This window comes from Cuculus canorus, chromosome 1 (assembly GCF_017976375.1).
Source record: "Cuculus canorus isolate bCucCan1 chromosome 1, bCucCan1.pri, whole genome shotgun sequence".
Taxonomy (NCBI): Eukaryota; Metazoa; Chordata; class Aves; order Cuculiformes; family Cuculidae; genus Cuculus; species Cuculus canorus.
In genome coordinates this window covers 194,698,688-194,710,887 of record NC_071401.1, presented here as the reverse complement: position 1 = coordinate 194,710,887, position 12,200 = coordinate 194,698,688, and the positions used below count along the sequence as shown (strand labels likewise).

Below are 12,200 nucleotides of genomic sequence, written 5' to 3'. Positions count from 1 at the left end.
ACCTGAGATTTTAGACATTATATTGACTGATGTCTTTTGTGATGTTTGGACTATAAAGAAGATAAACATCTCAAGCTGCCAAGAGACTTTTAAACATAAATCTTTCTGAAGTTTAATCCTGCTGTTTTAGTGCAGTTAGGAAACCTTTTTAGGACTTCTCTCTCCTGTCACAAACCTTTCCTCCACTTCTTTGCCACTGGAAATACTGCTGTGGCTCTTCATTTCTCGTGTGCCAAGCAGAAGTGATGGAATCTGTTTATTATTGATTGATTTTACATGCCCAGCTTTTCTTTATATCATCTTTGAAAAGCACATCTTCTGTAAGTGATCACTGTTTAGAATGCTGATAGTCTTTGAGATGAAACCTGGCATCAAGTTGGGAAGGACAGCAACAATTTTGCTTAAGTAAGCAGGGTTGTGTCTATGGGTTGAGGACTCTGGAAATAATAATATTCTAATGTGATTGTATGCTGGAAGAAAATTATTAAAGTTTATTTTGAGAGACCATGCAAAATAGTTGTTGTGGTTGAGTCCAAAGAAAATGAGAGAGATGAGACATGCTGCCATTTGTGCATTCCCAGCACAGAAATCCTCCCTGCTTCTTTCTCCTTACATGTCTTCTGCTGCCTCCTCCTCGCCTTGACCTCCCCTACTTTAGCAATTTCTCCTGTTTTCTGTCAATCACCAAACTGTGATTTAGGTCAGAAATCCATTCCCAGATGCTGTGACGTTTCTGTTTACAAAGAGCCACATCCCAACCTTCCCTTTCTCCTCCCACTGTGTCTCCAGAAACACTTGTTTCTCCTTGGTGAAACTCCTCTGCTCCTGAGCCTCTGAGGAAACAGATGGTTGGTTACTGGGTGGGATGTGTCTTTTAATGCATTTGAAAGAGCAGAAATCCATAAAAACCAGGCAATCACTCTCAAAATCCTACAGTGCCCTTGTGCAAAATAGTTTTTTTGATGTGAGGCCTCTCCCAGTGATGGAGTGACACACTGGCTCTTCTGGGTCTCATAAAATTAGACACAGAGAAAGAAATAAAATGCTTTGCTTGTGCCAGAGCTGCACATGCCAGAAAGAGGATCAGGAGGAGTGGGACAATATTAATCACATTCAAGCCAGTGTTGTGTAGGATTTGCGAAGAAAAGATTAGAGCAAAATATGAACGCTTCTTTTTTCATCTTTATATAAATAATGGTTTCAGAAATTATTAGAGTGGCTTAGTCTAACTAGCCCCTCGTGACACGGCACTGCTGGAGTATTGGCAGCTGCTACTGCATGCTCTGAGCATAGTAGACCAGGGACCAAGCAGGGCTGGAAATATTGCTCTACCAGTTACCACAATTGTTTGTGGTAAAGATGGGATTTTAGCAGCTGCCAGGGGAAAAAACACAATTTTAGGGTGGATAGCATAAACTGTTAATAATCCCTGATTCAACCCCCACTAAACAAACAAATGAGAATGAGCCTCCTGCCACTAAGCAGGTCTTCACTGGAAGCGAAGCTTTATGCAGAAAAGCTCATGACATGTCATTACCGCTTGCTTTTATTTGTTCTCCACTTCTATTTAGCACTGCTGAAGATGTTGGCTTTCTGATGTTATTACAAGAAAACCTGTCTCAGGATTGTGGTGAGTTTCGGGACATTCTCTCCCAGCACATACCTCTCTGCACTGACCCACCCGCCAAGATGAGACAAAGATATTCCAGGGGGATCAAGTCCACATCGTATGGATGAAAGGAGCAGGAGGCTAGGGGGTCTTTTAGTCTGAAATTTTTCTGTTGAGACTTCTATACTGCAAGGATGAATTTAAAGATAAGAGAGCAATGGATAAATAAATTATGAGGCTTCCAAAAGACAGGCCTTCTGTGAGTTATGAGACATCTGCAGGGAAATAATGCCTCCTCTCATTTCTTTCCACTCAAGTCCATTTAACACACTGCTGCTAAAGCTACCTACCTTGGCAGCTATTCTGTAACCTATTAAGAGTCCTTGATCTATTCATTCCCATAAAGAAAGAAGGTTTTTCATATTATAGTGTTCCAAGTCCTTAATGTGTCTCTCCAGAAAAACATTTAAAGAGATGATACAAAAGGAACAAAAGAAGGTAAAATAGTGGGCACAGATTAAAATGTATTACAATATGCATGTGCAAGAGAAAAATATACATAAAATTCCATAAACCACAATCTTTTTACATAAGCTTGAAAGATCGGCACAGATGGAAAACTGCGACAGACCTTAATAAAAAGGAAAATGAATTCAGATTTCACAGTACTTATGTATTCCTGACTAAAAGATGCAGGTAACTCCTGAATTACCAGTCAAGAGTTTATTTGAACAAGCTAAACTAATGCCGTAAAATGTTTCCTTCTTGAATATATTAAATCAATAAAATTAGTTATATTTTTGAAACAGTATTGGAAAGAATAGAAAACTCAGTAACAATCTCATACAAAAGAAGGAGACTCAAACTTCAAGACTTCATGTTAAGACCAAATGATGTGTTTATCTGAGTATAGTGTGACCAGTAAATATATTCACTATACAAAATAGAAACAGTTTTCTGCTATAAAAGATCTATAACTTCTTTTGTACATACATAAATCATACGAAACAGTATTCTATCACTGTGATCATCGTGCTGGTAAAATTCTTAATATTAAGGCTGGGAGGTCTGACTAAGAGTTACCCTTGCTAAAAACATTCCTTTTGAGTAAAAGCGAATGGTCTGTGATTGTTTCAGACTCCCTACTTCCAAGCAAGATAACCCTGGATGTGCCACTCCTATAGGGTCTGCCAAAAGCCATCTCTCCATATTGTTGTGCTATTTAATGTTGGAGTCCTTAGAACTGTGGCAGCAACTTAAGGACTCCATCCCTGCCAGAGATGGATATTTGGCTTTATTAACATTGAAATTATTGTTTTTTCTCACCTCTTTCCTTGCTTTCTGAAACACTATATGGGCTGGGTCTCTGCAATTGTCAGAGAATGGGAAAGGTGAGGAAGAGTTACTGTTCGAGTGCTTTCTCATTATGATCAGGGTTGATACAGCCTTATCTGTCCTAAATTGTACTTGCCTCATTATGCACATAGAGTCCCGAGATTCTCCAACAGCATCTAATGGTTAAAGAATGATAACAACCTATCCTTGCTGCTTCAGTCATACACTGTGATAACATGAATGACCCTACTCAGGAATCTCATTGAACAAAAAAATCCCTAGGAGGTGGGAGTTGCTGTATAGAGCTGCAAAGGGAAGGGTTTTCCTTCCTATGCAATACAAAAGTTTTGAAAAATTTTGCCTTCAAAAAAAAAAGAAACAGGTCAACCTTATATATATTCAGCAGCTGAAAATTGCATGGAGGTATTTAATTTGTTTCATTTGAATGATTTGGAAACATCTGATATCAGTTTAGAAGGAATTTTTACTATAGTTAGCCTCACCAGAAATATGTACTACATGAACATGAATTAAAAAAAAAACAAAACAAAAACCCACAAAGCTTAATTACTGAAATTCATCCCATTTTCCATGTAGTTGTGATTTCAAGAAAACAAAATTTTCATACAGAAACATTCAATAGGGTCAGTTCTACTCCTTCTTTCTATTTATACATTAATTCAAAATTCGAAGTCAATGAAAATTTGTCACTCACTTCAATGGGCTTAGAATTCTCAGTCAATCATTAATCAGTTAATTAATAAACTAAAACATTTAGGTACCAATGGAGCAAAGACACACATAAGCTTACACCAATGTGGGTGGAGATACCTAGGAATTTATCTAATAAAAATACTTTGCTATAACAAGGAAAATGTTTTAATTTGCTCAAATGCTTACAAAGGAAAGCAGAAGTCTGAAACTCACCACATGGTAGGATTCAATTCTTGCTGATGGTAAGAGTCAAAGTCATCTCGTAAGATAATGCTGTCACTGTGCATTTCAGCTACAAAGAAAAAAAAATCACTATATGAAAAAATACAGTACTTTCTAAGTGTTACCTTAAGTAGAGATAAAGATATGCATTGTAAAAGAGGGGAATCAGCTTTCTAAATTATGCTAGTTACCAAAGCAAGATTTTCTCAGTTACAGGTTTTTTTTGCTTACTCTGGATCACAGTGCCACAAAAAAGTAAGTCTTGCAGTCTTTCAGCAAAGTGCAGTGGCTATGAAAACATGCAGTCATCAAGTACATACTGAATGTTTTAAGAACTTCTGTTCCCAACTGCTGGTTGTTCTGAATGTTTAGAAAAAATCCCTCCGATTCCAGAGTTTGGAAACACTAGCACGAGAAAGGATGAGGTGTCCCAGTAAGTGCACTACTAATAGTCAAGGGGTTCGTTCTGATAAGCAAAAATCCATGAGCTCACTGGAATATCTCTGCTGCTATCAGTGGACCTGGCAGTAAAACTCATCTCTTGTAAGGAATATAAGCTGTAAGTTATAACTGACAAATGTTTCTAATCATTGGTTCATCATCAAGCTTTTGAACTCCATCCTTTCCCCTAGATTTGAGGTATCATTTATGTGTGATGACCAAATAAAACCCATCCTCCAAGACTTTGGCAGCTTATTTGTATGAAATTTTCTTTACGAATACATCCATTACATGAATGAAGTAATGGTCAACTGCTATTCAAACTGAGCAAAGATGCCAGAATCTCTCGGAGTAATCAAATCACAACACACAAGTTGGTGGATGTAGGGCTGGAGCTCCTCTGTGTGCTCTGTTCCCTGCTTGGAGAGCAGGAGAAGCAGTGCTCTGCTCCTGGGTGCACCTTGGAGATGTACTGAGACAAATTCTTCCTCTCAGTGATCAGCACTGGTGTGACAGTGCTTTCCCTCACTGAGGGTTGTGGGTCCTCATGGAAATAGATGTTCTAATACATAGCTAGGAGCAAAAGCTCTGCAGCATAATGCACTCACACTGCCAGGGCTCAAAGGCATAAATAAACAGCAATAAAAATCACAATTGAAAAAGAAAGAATCAGAATTAGATGTAACTAAATTAATTTTATATGTCTCATTTTTATTTGAATTCCCCAGAGCTACTTTCATATGACCATATAGATTGTTCATTATAATAAAGTTAGTGATTCTGAATTTTAGTAATAAGAATGAGAAATCACCTACCTAGGTGAGGATGTAAGGGAGCTTCTGTTGGGGCTGCAGAGAACAGAGACACACAATACATGAATATCTTATATGATCCATATTTAATTATAGCGTAAAAAGTCGATTTAGTGTAAAACAATCTGTACAATACACATTCTAGTAAGACAACCGTCCAGACATTTTAATTAGGAAAAATATGATAAACAGTAAAAGTTATAAAAATATAAAAGGAAAGAAAAAATTCTCTATAGTTAGATAATAAGCATCAATAATAAATGAAAGACATTTACAGGTTGTACAATAATGTAATAAAGATCACTTCTAGTATAGGATTATATTATCAGAAATAATTCCAGCTTTTCAGATTCAGTACTTCAGTGACTGATGAAGAGAGTGGCAATTAGGCTGAACAAAAGAAATAATTTAGGTGAAGCAAAAATGCCATTTGACCATTTATACTGCACTGCACAACATTTTACTGGGTATTTTGTTGGGAGAAAATTCCTAGTATTTCTAGGGCAAGAAGTAACCTATACAAACCACTCAGTCAAATACTTATTTTAAAGTATGTTTTTACATGCATTTCTGAATCAGTTCCCTAGTAGGTCCTTGTCTTCCAAGAAATCATAAAATATCATAATGGCACATTGCACAGGGGCACGAGTGTGAAATGACAAAACATTATTAAGTAATCTTCTCTTAACACTTTGCAACAGGACTCTTTTTTGTGATATTGACAAATGAAAACAGAATGTTTCTGGAAGGGTATAGCAACATAAAAAGCATGGAGAAGTCTAGAAACTGGCTACACAGCATGCTAGATCCGTCATAGTAACTACCAGATCTAGAGCCTTGCCCGATCTTAAATCCAAAGTAAGTTATACCTCTTTCACAGAGGCAAAGAGGGTGCACATAAGCAAGGTCCTCAGGAGCAGCAACCTCTTTTGCCTCTCAGCACCCTATCTATATCTCTACCTATATTTTGTACTTCAGTAAGTAGAACACCAGAAAAAGATTCTTTTGATGATTCTATGTTTCTTGTTGGGCACTGACATAAATTGTATCAGTAGTCCTGATTTCTTCAGCATATTTGCAAGAAATTACTCAAGTACTGCAATTTCTGTCATAACATCTGACAAATTAAAAATAAACATAAAAATGAATGCAGCAATCTGTGTAGAGCCTTCACACAAAGTCATTTGAATAGAAAGTCCAACACACATCTGAAGAATTTTGTTTTTCTCTTCTTTCTCCTTAAACACTGGGTTTGCCTTGAGGCACGATAATCTGTAATGAAATTGCAGCATTTCATAGGGAAGTTGATGATTAAGAAGACTGAGCAAGAAGCAACAGAGGTATCTGCATATCAGAAAAGGAAGGTAAGTAGTCTGGATTTAACCTAGACAGAAATCATTTGTGTAACTGACTTACATCTTGGAAGACCAACAGGTTTTACTCCATTCAGTAACCTTATATAGACAGTGCTAAAACCAACCACAGAAACACTGAAAGTTTTACTGCAGCAAAGAGCAAAGGTGTTCTTGAGAGTCTGGTTGCTGAATAGAAACTACAGACATGCAGATATACGGAATCCTTTTTTTTTATTATTCATACAACTTGCTCCATTTTTTACACAAGAAACTTACTCCTGTCATTTTCTGTTCCCCAGCAAAACCACAAATAATAACTCTAGCAATGGCCAAGACCTCTAGTAATGATGATACAAAATCTGGAGCAATATAACTCTAACTTAATGAGTCCTAAACCTAGATTTTAATCTCCCTGTGAATCATTTCTGCATTACATTTTATATGTCATTGCAAAACAGCACTGTATGATCTCCAAGTGCTGTAGTTCAGGTCTCCAAAATAATCTAGAACGTCACAACTGCAGTAGTTTTAAAATATTTTCAGATCTGCCTTTTTATCAATTTATAGAACTATTTATATTAAAACAGCATGGATTGTACATACAGATGGAAGTTAAATGGAGTTTCCTTTCATAATGTAACAAAGCTAAAAAAAAGTTACTCTGCAGAATAGCTATAAAGAGCAAAGACATAAAATATTTCCACTTAAAAAATTGTACAGTACTTTAGACTAAGGGATAGGGTGAAGGCCATCTTAGCTCAGGTTTTAAACCATGATTCATTTTCTTAAGTATTCCTTAGGCAGTTGGTTATATAGTTTTGAATTTAGAATCAGTATTTGTGTGGCTCCAAAATGCATCTTAGCTTGACTAAGAATGCCATTTCTTTTTTAAAAAATAAAGTAAATGAATTTATTATTTGATTTTTTTTTAACTAGCATCCCAGGTATATACAGATCTTCATAAAAGATGAATTGTAAGCGAAGAACTGAGCTCACCATTTAAGAAGCACGAACAAATATAGTATGAGAAAATGTAAGGAAATGTAGGATGCTTGCCTTGTAAAACAAGGCAATCCCTTTGGTAAGGCAAAGCTCAAAAGAAAGTATACAATACAACGCAATTCAGAGAGAGAAAGGCCACAGTCAAACTGGAAGCGTGAGAAACTTGAGGAAAGTAACGGGGAATTCAAAAGTCAATGGGGTCATTGTAGGGCTCTTTGTCAATGGGATGAGGGAGAATGAAGGCATCTTTTGGAGCAAAAGGTTAAAATGTTCTGTGGATGAAGTAAGGCTATTGGAAGGTTAAACAAAAAGAAAAATATGGCCTGTTTTGGTTAAACTAGAAGGAAGGGAAATATGACTGGAGGAGGAAGGGAATGTCATCTTCAGTGATGGTCCTGATGTCAATGGAAAAATAAGAACCAAATCATTAAACATGGTTAACTGTTAAGGAAAACTAGTCTCTATTCAGATAAAAAGAGCTAGCATAATGAAAATTAAACACATGTTCCAGCAACATCATTTTGTACTACCGACACCCATATTCCACAGATCTGTGGTGTCAAGTCTGTGTACAGGAATAGGTAGGGAATACAATATAAGAAAATATTCTTAAAACTCACTGGAAAATAGATCTTTTTTTTTTTTTTCTCAGAAACCTGAACATATTTTTTTTTTCAACTATAAAGGAAGTGAACTATAGAAAAACAAATGCTCAAATTCTCCCAGAAAAACACATTGTTCAGAGTGCTACAGCCAGCAGCCTTTAGCTGTTGTTCATCAATTCATCACAAACAAGATGTGGAGAGAAGTATATTCTATTTTGCAGGTAGGTTATGAAAAAGTCTAATCTCCTTGTCATTAGCAGCCAGATGAAGATGAAGATGAAAAAGGAAATTAATACTTTTATTCAGACCCCTGCCAATACTTTCTCTCTACTCGCAAACAAAATTGTTATTGAATGATAGAGGGAGAACATCTCCCTAGAGAGTCTGTGTCTTGCCTGAGGGCTGTTTTATTCTCACTGACATATAAGTCAAGGAACAATACTGTCAGCTCTGATCTCCAGCCTTCTGTTCTGTAAAATACTGCCATGGTCAAGCCTGAGAGCCTACAATTTGTTTTATCTTTGTTTTTCACAGTGTTTTTAAATCCATATTTACAAGGTACAAAATATGTCTAAAAGGTCTTCCACAAGCATTTAGGAAGAATATATCAAATAAAAGAGTCTGGGCCAAGTCTCAGGATTTACTTTCATATAGAGACATCTGTCAGACTGTAGAATGTTTGCTTAAGAAAGGAATCCCCATTCTATAATGTGTGGTATTGAGCATAAGATTGTATAAAATTCTAGGAACTGTGATGCAAGGAATGATAATGCCATGGGATGGAATAACATCCTTCATCTTTTCCATCTCTTAAGTTTTACTCTTCTGAGATTCTCCTCTAGTCAGTCAGAACTTAATTACATGCTCATGTTACCTCCCAGTGTGGACCTTATTCCAAAGAATTGTACTACTGGCCCAAAGTTACATAATGTACCAGGGAAATTGTCTCCTTACCCCTTTAGCACCCTATGTGGTGCATTAAAGACAAGTGGGGTTGCACGATGTCAGTGCCCGCTCCATTCACTCCTGCACCATGAGCTGCTCCTCCCAGCAGCATTGCTGTTTTCATACAGATCTAAACTCTTTTGAGTTCTATGGTGCAATGCAGCCAAATCTGATGTCTTGCCAACTCCATTTTAATTGTGTTAGTTTATTAATCTGTGGTTTCTGTTCTACTCAAGCTAGGAATAAATATGAATCAATCAGTGTAAATAAGTTTACCTTATATTCCATTCATTTTGCTATTAGATCAGAAAGTTAAAGAGATTGTTAATAAAAAATATTATTAATGGAAAAAAATATCATCAGTCATTAACATCCTTATTTATCCTTAAATGTATTTCTAAGGCATCTATATTTTCTGTCTTGGCTTATACATTTTTTGCTTTCTTTCCTCTTTTTGCTGGAGTAACTCTTTTGTTGGATAATTTTTACGTCTCTTTCTTCAATATCCAATAAAATTCTTGTAAACTTTAAAAGCTTACATCAGTTTTCGAAGATCTCTCTGGCTTCCAAAAATATTTATTATATACTGAATGCACAGCTTTTCAAGAGGTTATTTTATTTTCCTTAGTGACTTTCCCTGTGGCATCATTCCTCATGCCATCTACATTACATATAGGGCTACTTGTTTAGCATTGCCATCCCTTAATGCTGCCCTTTATTATCCTGTAATTCTCTTCAAAATAATAACTACACTTTCTTTCACTGCACAAATCTCATTAACTCTGTTAGGATTTACTAATGCACATCTGAAGGTAGACAGTCACAATGAACATGATTTCTGAGATTCCTTGCTACTTTCACATCATCATGTATATCCTTTGTATTCTATGTATTCATATTCTTTGTATTCATATTCTATGAAGTCTGATATTATCTGCAGTGAATATACTTATTAAAAATATGTCCTGTAATGGAACTATGAAATTGCCCTCTGGATTTATTTTCTGTACTTAATGTATCACAACAGTCACTACAGCATTTCAGTATAGTAATGTTTAGGGTCAAAACCAGACCATAATATCTCATTTATGTCAATCTACCTTGCTGGTTTGCATGTATATCTTATTAATATACTTGCTTCTAAAGAAATTCACTAATTCTTTCTGAAAGAATCCTTCATTTGTATTAATAGTGTTGATGTAACTCTATCTTCATGGACTAAAAAAGTGAAGTTTGCTTCAAAGAAAGTATGTTTTATTTGAACAGAAAAATTAATCTTAATGGTATAAGAGTTATAATCATATGCACTGGTTAGGAGGACTAATGCATTGTACAAAAGGGCGGAGGAGAGCCTGGTACTGGAGTGAATAGGAGAAAAGGCAATGGGCAATGCAGTGGTTGACTACCTGAGTTAAGAAAACTGTGGCCAAACTAGGAAACTAACAGATGTGAAGGCTTGGTGAGGATAAAAATGTGGGAGAAGGACCAAGAAACCTCTGAAAAGCTTGAAAATCAGGATTGCAGGAAAATTCAATGACTGATTATACATCTGTTATGCACTGTGAACTGCTCATAGAACAGTACATCTGAGTAGTACTTGACTAAGTCAAAGCTTGCAGAGTTACCACAATGACATCAAATATTTTTGAGAAGAAAAATCCATAAAGTCTCTGAGCTGACTGTTTATGAAGCAAAGAGAATTTCTGGGAAAATTATGGGAAACATCAAACTCATGAGAGTGCGGGAGAATGTGACAAAGTGGGGAAGCTGGAGGCCCTTCCAGGGATGTGGTGAAGGACATGGTCATTGGTGTCTGGATGGGAGGAGGAGGCAAAGGGACTGTCACGGCTGAGTGGCCAGCGAAGGCTCAGGGATGGCATATCTCAGTATCTTTTATACTGTACACACACTCATACACAATCCTATTTTCTCCTTCTCCTGCAGAGTCCCTATGAACATGGGGAAGCACACAATACCATAATGAATTATTACTATAACTACGTTTTGGCAAACTGGTGATTCAATGTTAAGTTATGCTGCAAAATGCAGAAAAAGGCAAAAGAAATACAATTTCTGCTGACAGCTCTCCTACTGAGAAATAAATCCTGGTACAGTAAGGCTGAAGAAAAGACTGTCAAAGCCTGTACAGATGGATCTACTCACTAGTGTCTGCTTATCAAGGTGTTTCCTTCTAGCAGAGGGAAATCTTGTTGCTTTGCCCACATTGCCCTTGATTGCGCTGCCAGTTCTGACAAGGATAGGTATGTACTTCCTTTGCTTGCATGTAGCTTTCACTATGTCGGTCACTTCCAGTTCTCTGGCTCTCTGTGACTCAGACATCATCTTTGATTTCCTTCTCCTTTCCTTACCTGTTCTGGCCACCACAGACTGCCTTTGGCTGCGATGTACTTACTATGCAGTCATACTTTGAACAATTTCATCTGCTTATGAGGCTTTTCACCATTTTATGCTAATCACTTTGCATGTTGATTTTTCCACTCTTGACCTGTGGCCATCCTGCAAGAAGCCTGTGTGAGATATTCTTACCATTCTTAGAACATCCCAAATCGTTCCCAAATCCTGTTATACTAGTCACTGAAACACTACTCTTCCACACACACATTGCGGGCACACAATTTGTCGTCTGTTCTGAACACTAAGTGCAGTTTGGTAATTTCTCCAGATGCCTTTTCCCTCCATACAGTAAAAATACCAATACATGCCTGGCCCAGTCACATTTTATCCAGCTCATTCTAACGCTCCCTTCTGATTGCCAGCACCTTTATTACATTTTTCTAATTCATTCAAACTATAACCAACTTCCTCGCTTGTTGGCTAACATCTTCAGTTGCCTCTCTGGATCCCTCTTCCTACTTCCTATTGGAATATTAAAATACCAAAACCTCAAACACTGAAACCTGAAATACTTTCCTCTTATTATCACAGAGGTACTATTCATATCTTCTATTAATAACTCAGTATATGCTCCTTACATAATGATCTACAGATTCTTATTGTGAAAGCCATTGCACAGATATTCTCAAACTCATAGGAAAAAACTTTAGCTCCAATGCCCCCAAAAGATGAATTTTGAGGCATTCTCTCTTTTTCGTTAATATGGCAACATATTTCTAATTTTAAATTATTTATTTTAGAGTGG

At 36.7% G+C, this 12,200-nt stretch overlaps 1 protein-coding gene across 2 annotated transcripts in view; it reads right to left on the bottom strand.

The window, feature by feature from the left end:
- The window catches only part of RELN (reelin), a 291,669-nt gene that overhangs the window by 159,181 nt on the left and 120,288 nt on the right, over window positions 1-12,200 (bottom strand). For both annotated transcript variants that reach the window (XM_054071453.1, XM_054071462.1), the window contains exons 5-6: window positions 5,137-5,169; window positions 3,872-3,950 (exon numbers count right to left, since the gene is read on the bottom strand). In XM_054071453.1, coding sequence (XP_053927428.1) covers window positions 3,872-3,950; window positions 5,137-5,169 — 112 coding nt within the window. The remainder of the gene's footprint in view (window positions 1-3,871; window positions 3,951-5,136; window positions 5,170-12,200) is intronic.